Source organism: Malaclemys terrapin, chromosome 12, assembly GCF_027887155.1.
Source record: "Malaclemys terrapin pileata isolate rMalTer1 chromosome 12, rMalTer1.hap1, whole genome shotgun sequence".
NCBI classification, from domain to species: Eukaryota; Metazoa; Chordata; order Testudines; family Emydidae; genus Malaclemys; species Malaclemys terrapin.
Window position 1 is genome coordinate 33,913,211 of NC_071516.1, and position 18,182 is coordinate 33,931,392.

The following is an 18,182-nucleotide window of genomic DNA, read 5'->3' on the forward strand; positions in this document are numbered from 1 at the left end:
GGCCAGGTAGGCAGGCAGAGCTTCGGAGTCTCAATTCGTGGATGAGACGATGGTGTAGAGAGGAGGGGGTTACATTCATTAGGAACTGGGGAAACTTTTGGAGTGGGGGGAGCCTATACAGGAAGGATGGGCTCCACCTAAACCAAAGTGGAATCAGACTGCTGGCACTAAACATTAAAAAGGTTGTAGAGCAGTTTTTAAACTAGGAGATGGGGGAAAGCCGACTGCTGCAGAGGAGCATGTGGATCGGACAGAGACTTCTCTTAGGGGAGAGTCTAATGATAGAGAATCTCCAGGTTATAGTCAGGAACAGAGGATGGAGGAGGATAATGTAAGGGCCAGATCAGATGATAAACATTCACATAAAAAAGAATCTGATACCTCAGAAAAGGGCAGACAAATAAACAGTGACAAGTTTTTAAAGTGCTTGTACACAAATACTAGAAGTCTAAATAATAAGATGGGTGAACTAGAGTGCCTTGTGATAAAGGAGGATATTGATATAATAGGTATCACAGAAACCTGGTGGACTGAGAGCAATCAATGGGACACAATCATTCCGGGGTACAAAATATATCGGAAGGACAGAACAGGTCGTGCGGAGGGGGAGAGGGTGAGTGGCACTATATGTGAAAGAAAATGTACAATCAAATGAAGTAAAAATCTTAAGCAAATCCGCATGTTCCATAGAATCTCTATGGATAGAAATTTCATGCTCTAATAAGAATATAACATTAGGGATCTATTATTGACCACCTGACCAGGACAGTGATAGTGATGATGAAATGCTAAGGGAAATTAGAGAGGCTATCAAAATTAAGAACTCAATAATAGTGGGGGTTTTAAATTATCCCCATATTGATTGGGAACATTTCACTTCAGGTCGAAATGCAGAGATAAAATTTCTCGATACTTTAAATGACTGCTTCATGGAGCAGCTGGTACGGGAACCCACAAGGGGAGAGGCAACTCTAGATTTAGTCCTGAGTGGAGCGCAGGAGCTGGTCCAAGAGGTAATAATAACAGGACCGCTTTGAAATAGTGACCATAATATAATAACATTTAACATCCCTGTGGTGGGAAGACCATCTCAACAGCCCAACACTGTGGCATTTAATTTCAAAAGGGGGAACTATGCAAAAATGAGGGGGTTAGTTAAACAGAAGTTAAAAGGTACAGTGACTAAGGTGAAATCCCTGCAAGCTGCATGGGCACTTTTTAAAGACACCATAATAGCGGCCCAACTTCAATGTATACCCCAAATTAAGAAACACAGTAAAAGAACTAAAAAAGAGCCACTGTGGCTTAACAACTATGTAAAAGAAGCAGTGAGAGATAAAAAGACTTCCTTTAAAAAGTGGAAGTCAAATCCTAGTGAGGCAAATAGAAAGGAGCATAAACACTGCCAAATTAAGTGCAAGAATGTACTAAGAAAAGCCAAAGAGGAGTTTGAAGAACGGCTAGCCAAAAACTCCAAAGGTAATAACAAAATATTTTTTAAGTACATCAGAAGCAGGAAGCCTGCTAAACAACCAGTGGGGACCCTTGATGATCGAGATACAAAAGGAGCGCTTAAAGATGATAAAGTCATTGCGGAGAAACTAAATGGATTCTTTGCTTCAGTCTTCATGGCTGAGGATGTTAGGGAGATTCTCAAACCTGAGCCGGCTTTTGTAGGTGACAAATCTGAGGAACTGTCACGGATTGAAGTGTCATGAGAGGAGGTTTTGGAATTAATTGATAAACTTAACATTAACAAGTCACCGGGACCAGATGGCATTCACCCAAGAGTTCTGAATGTGAAGTTGCGGAACTGTTAACTAAGGTTTGTAACCTGTTGTGACGAAGTGGGGGGTTTTCTTGTTTTCTGTGGAGTTTCAATGGTTTGCATGCAGAGGGGGTGGGACTCAGTTTCCCAGGGTGTTACTGGTTTAACGAGGGGAGGGGAGAGGGAGTGTGTTTTGCAGAGGACTGGAGAGAGGACTTGGGGACCCAGCCGATGGCCGGGAGGATGGATACCCCAGCGACCGGTGACCTGGCGACCTGGTGACCCGGAGGCCCAGCTGAGGAGACGCAGCTGGTTCTGGCCAGTGGGAGGACAATGGGCTGCAGAGTGAGGACCCAGTGACCTAACCAGCCGGTTCCAGCCAGAGGACAGAAGCGAGGAGAGGAGGCCCCGGTTTACAACCCTGTTTACCTGGAGAGAAGACAATGGACAGAGGCGGGGCCTGGGGCCAGTGATCTCAGATGCCCAGCTGGGAGCAGGGGAGCTCTGGGCTGGAGGGGGAGCAGGCAGAGCCCACCTGGATGCAGAGAGACTGGGATGGGCTGGGCTGAGGGAGGCCAGGCCTGAGGCCCTGAGAGTTTCCTGTGCTGTGTTCAACTCTCAATAAACCCTCCTGTTTTATGCTGGCTGAGAGTCACTCCGGTCTACAGAACAGGGTGGCATCAACCCCTTTGGGGGTGGAGGTCCGGGGGGTCCAGAGCGAGTGGACTTCCCGAGGGGGCCCACGGCAAGAAACAGGTGTGCTAGGGCTCCTAGAGGTGCGGATCCAGGAGGTGGAGGGGCCTGACCCCGAGAGAGAGTGGACCCCCGAGAAGGGCTGTCTCACTAAAAGGGGCACCCCCCATGGACCGCACAGGGCCAAGAGTGGGCATGATCTGTGAGTCCGTGACACCTGTCCTTTAAATCAGCTTCTGTACCCAATGACTGGAAGTTAGCTAATGTAACGCCAATATTTAAAAAGGGCTCTAGAGGTGATCCCGGCAATTACAGACCGGTAAGTCTAACGTCTGTATCAGGCAAATTAGTCGAAACAATAATTAAGAATAAAATTGTCTGACACATAGAAAAACATAAACTGTTGAGCAATAGTCAGCATGGTTTCTGTAAAGGGAAATCGTGTCTTACTAATCTATTAGAGTTCTTTGAAGGGGTCAACAAACATGTGGACAAGGTTGATCCAGTGGACATAGTGTACTTAGATTTCCAGAAAGCCTTTGACAAGGTCCCTCACCAACGGCTCTTACGTAAATTAAGCTGCCACGGGATAAAAGGGAAGGTTCTTTCATGGATTGAGAACTGGTTAAAAGACAGGGAACAAAGGGTAGGAATTAATGGTAAATTCTCAGAATGGAGAGGGGTAACTAGTGGTGTTCCCCAAGGGTCAGTCCTCGAACCAATCCTATTCAACTTATTCATAAATGATCTGGAGAAAGGGGTAAACAGTGAGGTGGCAAAGTTTGCAGACGATACTAAACTGCTAAATATAGTTAAGACCAAAGCAGACTGTGAAGAACTTCAAAAAGATCTCACAAAACTAAGTGATTGGGCAACAAAATGGCAAATTAAATTTAATGTGGATAAATGTAAAGTAATGCACATTGGAAAAAATAACCCCAACTATACATACAATATGATGGGGGCTAATTTAGCTACAACAAGTCAGGAAAAAGATCTTGGAGTCATCGTGGATAGTTCTCTGAAAATGTCCACGCAGTGTGCAGAAGCGGTCAAAAAAGCAAACAGGATGTTAGGAATCATTAAAAAGGGGACAGAGAATAAGACTGAGAATATATTATTGCCCTTATATAAATCGATGGTACGCCCTCATCTCGAATACTGCATACAGATGTGATCTCCTCATCTCAAAAAAGATATACTGCCACTAGAAAAGGTTCAAAAAAGGGCAACTAAAATGATTAAGGGTTTGGAACGGGTCCCATATGAGGAGAGATTAAAGAGGCTAGGACTCTTCAGCTTGGAAAAGAGGAGACTAAGGGGGGACATGATAGAGGTATATAAAATCATGAGTGATGTGGAGAAAGTGGATAAGGAAAAGTTATTTACTTATTCCCATAATACAAGAACTAGGGGTCATCAAATGAAATTAATAGGCAGCAGGTTTAAAACAAATAAAAGGAAGTTCTTCTTCACACAGCGCACAGTCAACTTGTGGAACTCCTTACCTGAGGAGGTTGTGAAGGCTAGGACTATAACAGCGTTTAAAAGAGAACTGGATAAATTCATGGTGGTTAAGTCCATTAATGGCTATTAGCCAGGACGGGTAAGGAATGGTGACCCTAGCCTCTGTCAGAGGGTGGAGATGGATGGCAGGAGAGAGATCACTTGATCATTGCCTGTTAGGTTCACTCCCTCTGGGGCACCTGGCATTGGCCACTGTTGGTAGACAGGATACTGGGCTAGATGGACCTTTGGTCTGACCCGGTACGGCCTTTCTTATGTTCTTATGACAGATTTTCCGGGCTTGGCAGCTCCTTCTCCTGGTGGAGCAGAGACCAGTGAGGGGGTGTCAGGGACCCACACAGGCCCAGAGCTAAAACGTCCTGCTAAACCCCGCCCTGGGCCCATGCCCCGTGTCTGCCCCCTGCACCCCACGTGCTCCCTGCTCTCCGGGGCTCCTCCCGGCCCCAGCCAGCCGCCCCGGTGTCTGGGTCCAGCTGCTATGCCCCACCAGAAAGCTGGAGCTGGGAGCGCTAATCCACCCGCTCAGGGCAGGCGGTCCCTGACCCTGCTGGGAACCCAGTGCCCTGGGCAGTTGTGGGGAGCTCGGAGCCCCGGGACCCCAGCCAAAGCCAGGCAGACAAACCTGGGGAACTGCTTTATTCCAGCGAGGGGCTGGCAGAGACAGTCTCCGCCCGCAGCACCAAGGGCCTGTCTGCACAACAACCTTCCTCCGCTGTAAGTTACAGGGTCAATTTAAACTGTTTTCGTTAAATTTATGCAAACCAACTGGCTGCTCTTAATTTAGGATCCCTGGGAGGAAAGGGGGGGGGGGGCCCGGCTCAGCGGGACTGAGGCCCAGGATAGCTTGTGGGGGAGGTATGGGGATCAGCGGGGGCTCAGCTGAGTTGGAGGCCCAGGGTAGCCGGGGGGGGGGGGGGGCGGGGGGGCGGTGTTCAGAGCCCAAAGACAGCAGGGCCAACGCTGCAGCCCAGCAGGGTGTTGGCGGCTTCCAGGCATTCGCTCAGCCGGGGCCCTGCAACGAGAAGAGGGTCAGGGGAGACATCAGCCTGGGGAACTGGGGGGTGGGGGGGAGGGGGAAGAAGACACCAGCCGAGGGACTGGGGGACAAAGGGCAGAGAGCTCACAGCCTGCGGGGACTGAGGTTGGGGAGCAGGGGGCTTGGAGCCTGTCTGTCCTGGGACTGGAGGCCTCTGGGGATCTGGCTGGGGCGCCAGAGGCTGTTAGGATGCCGGGGGCCCTGGGACCCATGGGGCGCAGGATCTCAGGGCTGTGGTTGGCTGGACTGTGGGTTCCTATGGGGTAGGGTTGGTACTGTGGGTTTGTGGGATCTTGGGGGGGGGGGGCTGGGCTGGGCTATGGGGCAGGGTTTCTACGGTCAAGGAACTGGGCCCTGTCCCCAACCCCCCACTCCCCTCTCACCTGCTTGGCCCCGTACCCAGCCCACAGCCTTGGCCTCCAGCAGCTCCCACTCGTCACGCTGCCCGGCAGTGCAGCCAGACCAAGGCCAGCACCATGGCCCAGACGCCGGGGCCACGTCCTGTGCGGGGGTGAGAGAGACAGCCTGAGATAGCGCCCAGCCCCTGTTCCCCTGAGTGCTGCCCCCATCCCCCCGCCCTGGGACCCCCCAGCACCCCTCCCAGCATTGCCCCCATCCCCCCGCCCTGGGACCCCCCAGCACCCCTCCCAGCATTGCCCCCATCCCCATGCCCTAGGGACCCCTCTGCCCCCCCAATGCTACCCCCATTCCCCTGCCCTGGGGACCACCCAATCCAGCACTCCCACCCCTTCCCCAGACTCAGAGGGTTCCCAGCCCCCCCACACTCTAGCACCATGGACCCCCTACCGAGATGCCCGGTGGGAGGCCCGGGGGTAGGGAGACAGCCTCAGAGAGGACCCAGCCTGGGCCTCCCCATGTCCCCCACAGCCCTGGGCCCCCAGGATCCAATCCTCCGATCCCCTTCAAGGGGGTTCTTAGCTCCCTGCTGTGGGCACATCTCCCCCACTGGGCTCCAGATTTAGGAGTCATTTGATCCAGTTGCTCTCAGACCCTGACCCCTCAGTCTGGGTCACACCCAGTCTCATCTAGGAGCAGAGAACAGGCCCAACTCATGGCACCTTCCCCCCCGCCCCCGTCTCTCCCCCCTCCTCCATCCCCTGCACTCACCTTACTGGGCATCCTCTCCCTGGCGTCGGTCTCACTCACCCCCAATGCAGCGGTCAGCCAGGGGTCCAGGTCCCACGAGCCGTCAGCATTCTGCAGAGACACAAGCCTCAGCAGGGGAGACTCCTCCGGTGCCCGCTCTAGGGAGAGATGTGGGGAGATGGCTCTTGCACAGGGTTATGGATACAGAACAGAAACATGGCCTGTCCAGGCTAGGGGACAGCCAACAACCTTAACTCTGCCCCTCCATGGGCATCCTGAATACTGCCCCATCCATAGGCATCCCTTATCTGCTCCTGTGCACCCTTAACCTCTCCGTGGGCACCCTTAACTCTGCCCCTTTCTGCACCCATGGGATGACAACTAATTTGCAGCTGGAGTTGGGACCCAAAGTCCCTTGGGCTCCATGAATGTCTCAGCCCCAGTCATTAATCTCACAACCCCAGGGTGTTTCTCAAACACAATCTGACCCCGGGACCATCCCGCACTACAACCTGCGATACAGACCTATGTCCGGGGAGACACAGAAGCGTCTAAGGGTATAGGGGAGACGGGATGTTACACAGTCTATATGATATTATAGCCATGCCTGGGCCAGGGTTATGAGACAGAGTTAAGGTTACCTGGGCTACAGCAGACTCTTGAAATTCAGGTTTTAAGGGGAGCCTTAACTTTAAAAATTCTGCCTTTCGTGGACTTCTTTGTTTAGAAACCAGACCGTGCCAATTGCGATCTGTGCCCCTGAATTCACCTGTACAAACATCCAAGCTTGGGCCCAGCTTCACAAGGTATTTTTGTCTGGGAATTTAGCTGTTTCTATTTCAGAGAAAACTGCTCAGCGACATTTCTGTTACTAAAAAGTGACTGATTACCCCCTCCGCTGCCCAGTTGGGCCGTCCCCACACTTAGCTCATTGATACAAACTCACCCTCCAAATTCCAGCTTCACAAAGTTTATTGCCTGGGAGTTTCCTTATTTTTTTCATTTTGTTGCAAGATCATTTGCGTCCCGACACTTAAAAAACCCAGCTGCGGATTCCCCCTCCCCCAGCGTCACAGCAGTGTTTTGCCCAGGAAGTTCCTTGACTTTCTATGTAGCTGTTAAACACTTGCCCAGCTCCGGGACCGTCAGGGCACGTCTGTCTCTGACCCGATGAAGCGTCATCCTGGGGTTTGCCGCCTGCCCCGAGTCCTGACTGCCAGCCCCTGCCCCCCTCACCTTTCTGGGGCACAGTCTCCGGCGGGGCACCATGTCTGCAGAACTTCCTGCCCTCGCGTCAGGGGCTCCCCCGGCTGAGCTTTGGGATGGCGAGGGAGACAAGAGGAGCGGTGCCGGGGGAGGAGATAGCCGGTACTGGCCATGGGGAGCTCTGGGGGTGAGTGCCCCAGTGGGGGAGGGGCGGGTGCGGCGGTTCTCACCTGGCACATCCGAGCTGTCGTCAGAGTCGCAGTCCATGGTGAAGCAACAGGAGGGCTTTACAAAATTGTCCATGGGCACAGAGGCGGAATAGCACATGGCCATGCGCTGTGCGGCTCCGAAGCCTGGGGGGTAGACAGACGGACAGAGAGGGACAGGCAGACATGTGGATAGAGACAAGCTATGAGAGGGAAGGGAAATCCCCCCCCCACGGCACCCAGAGCCAACACACAGCCCCCCAGCTGGCTACCCCCGACACCCAGCCCCATCCTCCTCTCCCCGCAGCTCCCTCAGAGTCAGGATTTCCCCACAGCACCTTCCCCACAAGCTGGAACCCCCTGGATCCAGCTCCTCCCCTGCAGCTTTCCCCCAGCTTGGCCCCCTCATCCAGCCCCAGGGGACACAAGAGCGGGTGCTGCACCCCATGGATGAGGGCAGGATGCTGTGGGGGGGGGCGAGAGGCCCCCGCTAGCCAGGCCTGCTCACGACAGCGATGCGCCGGCCCCTCCGGTCCCTGCCTGTGGGGGTCGGCTTCTCTGTCTGGGTTCGACTGTCTGATTCTCAGTCTCTGCCCCCGTCTGTTTGGGTCTCCGATTCTGGGTCCATCTGTCTGTCTGTACATCTCACAGGCCCCACTCTCCCGGCTGGGATGGGCCAGGCCCCAAGGGCAGCTCCTCGTCCCACCCGGCCAGCGCCCGCCGCTCTCCCCCTGCCCTGGGGACGGGGGCACTGGAGTCGCCCTGGGGAGGGTAGGGAGGGGGCAGCACAGCCCCACGGGAGCTAGGGCAGGGAGAAGAGCCAAGGGACCTTAGCCCGTAACCATGATGCCCCTCCCCGCCCCATGCTTCTGAGTCCCTCCTCTCACACTAGGATCCCTCTGTTCTGGGATCCTTCCCATAATTCCCTCCCCCTTCCCTCGCCCCGGTGCCAGGTTCCTCCCACAGTGCCAGGTTGGGTCCCCCTCCCACCTGAGCCCCTCCCATGCTGATCCCCCCCCAGTGCCGGGATCCCCGACCCCTCTGGGGTTACCTCTCAGCGGGATGTCCCATCTCACCAGCGGCCCCTGCACTGGCTGCCCCAGCTCTGTTTCCACCCCCACGTAGGCCGTGAGGGAGCAGACAACCCCCGAGCTCAGGCTGGTCTCCAGCGCTCGGCGCAGGTCCCCCTCCGACCCGGTGTCCACGGCCCCCTCCAGCTCCAGCAGCAGCGACTTGGCTGCCAGCCGGTGAACGGGCAGCCTGTGCCAGGGACAGAGAGTCACAGGGTGAGTCCCAGATGCCTGGGTTCCTGCCACTGTGTGGAGGGGAGTAGTGGCTAGTGGGATAGTGTATTTGGGGGGGAAAGCCAGGACTCCTGGGTTCTATCTCTGGCTATAGGAGGGGAGTGGGGTCTAGTGGTCACAGCAGGGAGGCTGTGAGCCAGGACCCCTGCTTCCTTCTGTGACCTGGGGCTGGTCCCCTCCCATCTCTATTCTGTTGGGGGTGGGGATGTGGGGGCAGGACCCAGCGGTGTGGGGAGGATGGGGACTAGGGGAACATTGCTGTCACCTGTCTCCATCCTGTGGCTGCAGGGGGAACTGCAGGGTCTCCTTGTAGGTCTGGTCCTGGATGCGGTACTGCAGGATGACACCCCCCACGGCAGTGTCTGGGGGCTGTGGGCAAGGAAGGGAGTCAGAGGTGTAGTACAAGGGGGGAGAAAATGCCCAGGGACCCCCCCAGACCCAGGTTACAGAACAAAGGGGGTAAATACGCCCAATTCACAGCAGTTGGGGGTTGCATAGTCAGCGCAATTGCCATCAGTAGGGTCAGGAGATAATGACCCCCTTCGAGATCCATGGGGCTGGGGTAGCACAGAGACCTCCAGCCCAGTGGTCACTGGTAGGGGACAGAGTTATCGATCCCCATGGAGGTCTCGTCTACACTACATGCTGCAGTATAACTACGTCGCTCAGAGGTGTGAAAAATCCACACCCCTGAGCTCCAGCTCCCTGAGCGAAGTAGTTACACTGACCTTAGCCCCCCTGTGTAGACAGGGCTGTGCCGGCGGGAGAACATCTCCCGTTGGCTTAAAGCATCTTCACCAGACGTGCTACAGTGGCGCAGCTGCGCTTAAGTAAATTTATAGTGTAGACCTGCCCTGAGATCAATGCAGCCAGGTTAGTGCAGAGACCCTCCCAGCCCAACTGCCATCATTAGGGCTCAGAGTCAACAATCCCCGCTGAGATCAATGAGGTTGGGGTAGCAAAGAGACCTGCAGCCCAATGACCATCATTAGGGATCAGAGTTAACGATCCCCACTGAGATCGATGGGGCTGGAGTAGCACAGAGACCCCCAGCCCAATGGCCATCATTAAGAACATAAGAGGGGCCATATGGGGTCAGACCAAAGGTCCACCTAGCTCAGTATCCTGCCTTCCAACAGTTTAAACCTGCTGCCTATTAATTTCATTTGGTGACCCCTAGTTCATGTGTTTTGAGAAGGAGTAAATAACACTTCCTTATTTACTTTCTCCGCACTAGTCATGATTTTATAGAACTCCATCATATCGCCCCTTAGCCGTTTCTCTTCCAAGCTGAAAAGTCCCAGTCTTCTTAATCTCTCCCCATATGGCAGCCGTTCCAAACCCTTCATCATTTTTGTTGCCCTTTTCTGAAACTTTTCCAATTCCAATATAACTGTTTTGAGTTGGGGCGACTAGCTCTGCATGAAGTATTCAAGATGTGGGTGTACCATGGATTTATATAGAGGCAACATGATATTGTCTGTCTTATTTTCTATCCCTTTCTTAATAATTCCCAACATTCTGTTTGCTTTTTTGCTGTCGCTGCACATTGAGTGGATGTTTTCAGAGAACTATCCACACTGACTCCAAGGTCTCTTTCTTGAGTGGTTAAAGCTAATTTAGACCCCATCATTTTGTATGTACAGTTGGGATTATGTTTGCCAATGTGCATTACTTTACATTTATCAACATTGAATTTCATCTGCAATTTTTTTGCCCAGTCACCCAGGCTTGTATAATTTTTGGTGGTGCCCAGAACGGGTCCAAGCAGAGCCGTCCAGTCTATAGGACTGACCAGGGTAATTGCCCAGGGCTCCGTGCTTCAGGGGGATGCGGGGTCCAGGGCGGCCTGGGGGATTAGCAGGGGGCCTGGCGCCGATAGCCGCAAGTGACCCAGCCCCAGCCCACCCCGCTGAGCTCTGCCCCGCCAGCTCCTGGTGTCGCTCGGGGGAGGAAGCTGGAAAGAGGCAGGGTGAGGGCTTGGGGAAAGCGGTGGGGTGGGGGTGGGCGGAGCAGGCAGGTTGGGGCTGGGTCATTTGCTGCTGCTGGCGCCAGAGCCCCCGCTGCTGCCGGTGCCAGGCCCCGTGCTACCTCCCCCAGACTGCCCTGGACCCCGCGTCCCCCTGAAACAGTTGCCCCGGTCCGTCCTATGGACGGGACGGTTCTGATTAAATATAAGCCCAAACATTGGTGGACCTGGGCCCACGTTCCTGAATATTGGTGGAGCACGGGCACCACAGGCCCATATAACTCCCCGCCTATGTTGTGAGATCCTTTCGAAGCTCTTCGCAGTCTGCCTGGGACTGAATTTGTGGCTGCCCCCGACCCCAGCCCTGGGCTTCCCCCGACCAGTTCTGACTCCGCCCACTCCCCCCTCGCCTCCAGCCAGTCTGCGCTGGCAGGGTTGGGTAAGCAGCTGGCAGGGTCAGGTAAGCAGCAGGGCTCCCGGGCGCGTCTCAGCCCAGGGTCCCTCCAGCCAGGGCTCCTGCCTCTAGGACCAGCCGGGACCCAGAGGGCAGAGCTGGGGGACCACCCTGGCAGGGGGCTGAGGAGATAGGGCAGGGTAGCCCCAGAGGGAGCGGAGCCCCCAAGAGCGGGACGCAGGCCCCGCACGGCAGCGCCCCACCCTCTATGGCCCCACTGCTCCTGCTGCTTCTGGCCACCCTGCCGCTTTCCCTGGGCAGTTCGGGCCGCTTTGCCCAGCCCCGGCTGCGGCACTGGGGGGGCGGTCACCCTGCAGCACCTGAGTGTCCCCCGCTTGGAGCCTGCCTGACCCAGTCACAAGGTGCGGGTGCTGTTCCCCCGCGGTACGAACCGCAGCGGCCCCAGCCTCCCCCGCATACACACACAATGTGCTGCTGCTGCCGCCAAGGCCGGTTCTAGGCTTTTGCCGCCCGAAGCAAAAAAAAAAGCCGGAATGCCGCCCTGAAAATGTGCCGCCCCAAGCACGTGCTTGGTTTGCTAGTGTCTTAGAGACCGTCCTGCAGAGGACACCGCCCACTATTACTGTGCGAGACACAGTGAAATGAAACTGTTAGGTAAAAAGCAAGTCCTCACTCACCTCTCCAGCACCTGAGTTCGTGCGGAGTTGGTATGGGGCTCACAATCTGTCAGAGACCAGACACCAATTCGTTGATCAACGGGCTCACACTATCCTTAGCTTGAAAGGCTTCAGAGTAAGTGTGGCAAATTTATTAGGGGTGAGCATCAATATTTATACACAGAAGTAAACAAAGTGATTAACAGATCATAATGGTCATGCATAATCAAACAAGATTTTACAGGATAAAACAGGTTAAAATGTATATTCAAAAAGAGATAAGGGGAGATGGCTACTTAAGGGGAGGGGGGGGTGTCATGAGTAGTTCGCAGGTCAGAGCTTCGGTTAAAAGTTCAGACAGAGACATCAAGTCTGGGTTAAGTTTAAGCTCATCAAAAGTTCAGACTCAACATTCCTCCATTTGTAGCTTTGGGATAACTATTTACCAAAAGCTACACCCCATTTAAAGGAGCCAAGGGCCGCTTGGCAATTTCAGCCTGGGCCAACTTGAAGAGAGTAAGGCCCTTGGCTGAAGTAGGAAAAGAATAAACTGACCTACATGAGTTTATGAGGGAGGGGACACACTGAATACAGCAACACAGTATTATAAGGATTACTATGGCCCCAACAATACCCACCAAGAGTTTTTTTAACCCACCCAAATCCAGACAGCCAATTTCATAAGGCTCCCCACCAATTATAAGGTGGCTGGCCAGAGGAGTAGTTCTTAGCCATTTCCCTTAGATGTTTGGTACATTGAAAAGTGTCAGAGTAGGTGTCATTTACAAAAACACAGCATTCTTCATTTATGAGGGCACAAGTTCCTCCCTGGGCTGCTAACATTATGTCTAAAGCCATGTGGTTTTGCAAAGCTAACTGGCGCAGCTGGGACATTTCCCCGGCCTGATTCTCAAATAGGGTCGCAGTTTCATTGGTTAAAGATTCTAGTAGTCCCTGTTCTGCATTTACTGGAAATTGAGTACATACCCAGCAATTACTTCTATTTCCTAAAATACGAGTTTTAACCTCGTGGGAATATCTAATAAAAGCATTATCTTCATAAGCAGAAAATAAACTAAAAAGGCATAATAAAAAACATACAGTTGTCAGAATAAAAGGTCCTCTCATTTTTGCCGAGTCAATTTAAGTCTGATGTCTGAAAGAGGTAAGCTGGTCCACTGGTTGGAGGCAGTGTCCTCAGTGGTGGCAAGAGCTGCTGGTCCGTCACTGTGGTCCACTACGGCTGGCTTGACGTGGGAGTGGTGGATCCAGGATTTGCGTCCTTCCAGGAACACTGCAGTCTGGGTTGTTAAAAGAACCTGGTGGGGTCCAGTAAACCTCGGCTGGAGGGTGTCGCCACGAATGAACTTTTTGGCCCAGACGAAGTCCCCTGGTTGGAATGGGTGGATCTGTTCTTCCAGCGGCACGGTCTGGGAAAACTGCGAGGCTTTCCAAAGGGTACGGAGGCGAGCCTGTAGGGAGAGAAACTGGCACGCGGTCATATGATCCCCTCCCAATAGTGAAACATCAGCACGTGGTAGCGCCCCGCCTTTGAAAGGGGGGTGTCCATAGAGTAGTTCAAAGGGGGATAATCCCAATACACGGGTTGGGCGAGTACGAAGGTGAAACAGGACCAAGGGAAGTACCTGAGGCCACTTTAACCCTGTTTCCTGACAGTAATTAGCCAATGTAAACTTAAGCTCCCTATTCATACGCTCAACTTTCCCGCTAGACTGAGGGTGGTAGGGTGTATGAAAGGAGTGTGAAATGCCCAGTCCTTGTTCTAAACGGCCAAGGACATGACCAGTAAAGTGAGGTCCGCGGTCTGAGTCAAGCACGAGAGGGATGCCAAAACGGGGTACAATGTCTCTAAGGAGAATCTTCGCCACTGTGGCAGCAGTACAATTAGCAGTAGGAAAAGCTTCGACCCAGGAAGTCAGAGGGCAAACCAAAACAAGGAGGTGCTTTTTCCCAAAAGCCTTTGGCATATCTGCAAAGTCAATTTGAAGATGTTGAAATGGAGCAGCAGGCGGAGGTCTTCCACCCTTAATTTTTTTAAGAGGCGGAGCAGGTCCATTACGCTGACATGTGCTGCATGCTTTCACTATTGACAGGAAGTAGGGTTGAATGCCTGGAGCATACCAAAAGCGAGCGATGGTGTCCACAAGGGCGTGCGTGCCGTAGTGACCCCCCTTATCATGGTGCCAGTGAACTGCCACGGGGTATGTGGAGCGAGGGAGGCAGGCTCAGCCATCCGGCATAAGCCAGGTCCCTTATTTGTAAGATGCTATAAACTACTTCCAAACAGTCGTGCTGATCCTGGAGGACTGGCAGGTCAGGAAGCAAGGTAGCTGGATTAAGGGGCCCACACCTTTCAAAAATTAGGTTAGTGTCTTTTAAGAGTTCGGCCTCTAGCTGTTGCTGACGATGGGCCGAAAAGACTTGGGTTGTGCCCCTACGCAGAAGGGCTGACAAGGCATGAGAGGTCCAAACCGTGGTAAAATGACCCAGGGTCAGGCTCTTTGCCTTTGTGATCAGCAGGGCAGCTGCTGCCAGAGTCCGGGTGCAGGATGGGGTTCCCTGAGCGACAGGGTCGATCTGCTGAGAGTAAAAAGCAAGCGGGAAATGGTGGGGCCGCTCAGCTGGGTAAGGACGCCACTAGCAATTCCGCCCCTCTCGTGGACAAAAAGGTGAAAGGGTTGCTGTAATTGGGGGGCGGAGAGACATGGAGGAGGCCACACTGTCCTTGAGTAACTGAAAGGCTTGGATTGTGTCCGGGGACCACTGCAAAGGGTCAGGAGCAAGGTTAGCAGTGAGTCGGTGGAGTGGTTTGCTTAACTCCCCGCAGGACGGCAACCAGGGGTGACAGAAGCCAATTAATTCTAAGAAACCTTGAAGTTGTTTCTTGGTGTTTGGCAGAGGGCAGTTTTGGATAGTCTTTATGCGGACTGGGTCCATTTGTCTCCCCTCTGGGGTTAACAGGAAGCCCAGATATCGGACCTTCTGTGAGACCCACTGAATCTTGTTAGGGTCTATCTTGTGGCCTCTGGTGTGTAGGTATAATAAAAGTGCCTTACCATCGATGCGGAGGGCAGCTTCTTCGCGGTTACCTAATAGGATGTCATCTACGTATAGGACTAACGTGGATCCCTGCGGACTGGTGAAGCCTTTCAAGTCGTGGCGGAGGCATTGGCTGAAAATCATGGGGCTGTCTCTGTAGCCTTGAGGAAGTCGTTGCCAGACATAACTTTGTCCCTCCCAGGTGAAACCAAAGAGATACTGAGAGTCTGGGTGCACAGGAATGCTGAAAAAAGCTGATTTTAAATCAATAACAGTGAACCACTCAGCATCCCAGGGGATTTGGCTGATGATAGTAGCTGGATCAGGAACTACTGCATGAAGAGGGACCACATACTGATTAACAACCCGTAGATCCTGTACAAAGCGCCAACGAATAGGGTCTCCGTCCTTTTTAGGAGGCTTTTTGACAGGCAGTATAGGGGTGTTACAGGGGGTGCGCTGAGGGCGGACTAGCTTTTGTGCAATGAATCCCTCGATAATGGGGCGGATGCCCTCCCGGGCTTCCAACGACAGGGGGTATTGAGGGACTGACGGGGGGGTTAAGGAGGGCTTCACTTGAATCCTTACTGGCTCTGCTGAAAGGAGCAGGCCAACATCAGTGTCAGAAATTCCCCAGAGGGTTAAAGGCAAGTCAGTGAGGTCAGGGGAGAGGGGTGGGGGTTCCCAATTACCCTGAGTTGGGGCCGAATCTCCTAACACTGTCATCAATAATCCTACCCCTTCAGGAGTGCAGGTTAAAGTAGCCTCAAGCTTACAGAGTAAATCCCGGCCCATCAAAGGGATCGGACAAGCTGGGGAAAAAAGAAAATGGTGAGAAAAACATTTATCAGCATAAATAACATTTAGAGGCAAAGTGAGTCCCAGAGACTGGGTTGCCCTCCACCCCAGTTGCAGTTTTAACCTCAGAGGATAGCCAGGGAGAGGGGGCATGATTTAAAAGAGAGAAAGTAGCTCCAGTATCATTGAGGAAGGAGACAGGCAGTCCCTGGACTGAAAGGGTTAGACGAGGCTCTTTGCTGGGAGGGGAGAAAGTGAGGAAGGAGCCGGCTAAAGACATTAAGGAAATAAGACCATCACATTGTTTGCCTTTGCCCCCGGGGTACTGTCATTGAGGAGGCTGAGTTTGCTGCAGCTGCTGCTGTTGCCCGTAGTTGATCCAGGCCTGGGGAACGGGCTGAGCTGGTGGTGCAGGGATGTATTCGTCCCTGGTGTAAGTATCTGCGGATGCGACCGGACCCTCTGGGCGTCCCCAGGGGAGGGGTATGCAACCTGCTGCATCTGCTTGGTCATTTGCCTAGTAATTATTCCTCCCGAGGTGTGCCCTTCCATTTCCCCCTTATCCCTCTGCAGAGATTCCGACCTGGAGTCCTGCAGATTCCCCTCTGCACCCTGGAGAGAGTCCCCCTGCGGAGGAATAGGGGCAGGTGCAGTGGGGACCAACTGACGAGTCAAAACACGCCGTGGTTTACACCCTTCATCGAAATAACATGGAGGGGGGTTCTCTCTCGGGAGAATACCTGACTGCCATAATTTTTAAAGATTTCCACAGCTCTGCTGCTGTGTCCCAACAAAACCAGTAACATAACTGTCCCGGATGGTCTTTTTCGATCTGGCTCCTTACTCCTCTTAAGGCAGCCTGTTCGAAAGAGCCATACGAAAGCCACCTCATCTCCGGGTTGGCCAATACCGCGGTATACCCAGTCCAATTCCTTACACACAGTGTGTACAACTTTCTCCTAGACATTCCTGTCTGTACTGGGAGTTTCCCTTCGTTCCATAACTTATTTACAATCCCCAACGGACTCTCAAGAGGCACACTAGTCCCTTGACCCATGGTGTCTGACAGGAGCCCTCCAACTGGCGTTTACCCTGCTGTCCAGTACACGACCCCTCAATATTGAATTGGCTGGGAGAAATCTCCCGTGGCGCCTGCCAATTTGTATATGAGTGGTCTGACCACTGGACAGAGGCACCGCACCAGAAGGAAATCCCGGACAAGCCCCCAAATTGTTAGGTAAAAAGCAAGTCCTCACTCACCTCTCCAGCACCCGAGTTCGTGCGGAGTTGGTATGGGGCTCACAATCTGTCAGAGACCAGACACCAATTCGTTGATCAACGGGCTCACACTATCCTTAGCTTGAAAGGCTTCAGAGTAAGTGTGGCAAATTTATTAGGGGTGAGCATCAATATTTATACACAGAAGTAAACAAAGTGATTAACAGATCATAATGGTCATGCATAATCAAACAAGATTTTACAGGATAAAACAGGTTAAAATGTATATTCAAAAAGAGATAAGGGGAGATGGCTACTTAAGGGGAGGGGGGGTGTCATGAGTAGTTCGCAGGTCAGAGCTTCGGTTAAAAGTTCAGACAGAGACATCAAGTCTGGGTTAAGTTTAAGCTCATCAAAAGTTCAGACTCAACAAAACTGTTACCTGAAATTGGGCCAGCTAGTAAGCTTAGGGAGGACTAATGACCCACCAGAGTTTGGCAGAAAGCAGCACGTTTATTATACTGATAGCTAAGCTCAGAAGAAGAGGGAGGGTGACACTCACACTCGCATACTCACGCTCCCAGGACAGGCACGGCACTGGAGATGTTAGGATCCTTGAAGGTAAGTGTCCCACAGCGCAGCGATGGATGGTGTGATGAAGGTAAGTCTTCCCGAGGCATGATGGAATGCAACGCAGCGAACCACTGGCCAGGCGGTCCAGGCAAAGGGCCTTCTTGGGAGGTACAAGCTTGTGAGTGCACTGCTGAGGACATGGCCCCTTCTCCTTCTAAGGACCTGCTCCTCATGGCCTGCGACTAGAGATGACTTGGCTGCGTCTGGTTGGTCACACTCCACCTCGGGCAGTGTCCATGCAGTGTCCATGCATTGGGTGTGTGATCGCTGCCTAATTAGAGTCCCAGACATCTTGTCTATCTGGAGCTCTTCTGATCTTGCAGCTGTTCAACCAGCCCATTCACCCCACAAGCATCCCAGGAGGGAGGGGGAGGGAGAGGGGGAGTGGGAAAGCCACTTCACAGGCATTCAGAGAGGGAGAGGAGACAAGAGCGGGAGGAGGGGGGAAGTATAACAGACCTTTTGAATATACAGGTTATACATAGCACAGTTATACACAGCATACAGATCACTGCTGCTTCTACAACAAAACCAATTTGTGATCATGCAAAAACCCAGGCTGTGGAATCGCCCTTCTCCCGGCAGC

At 53.0% G+C, this 18,182-nt stretch overlaps 1 protein-coding gene across 1 annotated transcript; it reads right to left on the minus strand.

Moving 5' to 3' along the window:
• Positions 1-4,920: 4,920 nt before the first annotated feature.
• On the minus strand, positions 4,921-18,182 carry LOC128846743 (von Willebrand factor A domain-containing protein 5A-like). Its single transcript, XM_054045992.1, has 6 exons — positions 17,526-18,182; positions 9,113-9,216; positions 7,568-7,690; positions 6,153-6,289; positions 5,408-5,525; positions 4,921-5,000 (listed from the first exon to the last, which is right to left on the minus strand). Exons 1-6 carry the CDS (start codon positions 17,531-17,533, stop codon positions 4,921-4,923), a joined length of 570 nt encoding a protein of 189 aa, XP_053901967.1. The 5' UTR covers positions 17,534-18,182.

Coding starts and splice junctions, on each gene's coding strand:
- LOC128846743 (XM_054045992.1), bottom strand. Junction 6,290..7,567: donor CGACAGCTCGGATGTGCCAG/GTGAGAACCGCC, acceptor ATCTCTCCCTAG/AGCGGGCACCGGAGGAGTCT. Junction 5,526..6,152: donor GGGAGAGGATGCCCAGTAAG/GTGAGTGCAGGG, acceptor ACCCCCGCACAG/GACGTGGCCCCGGCGTCTGG.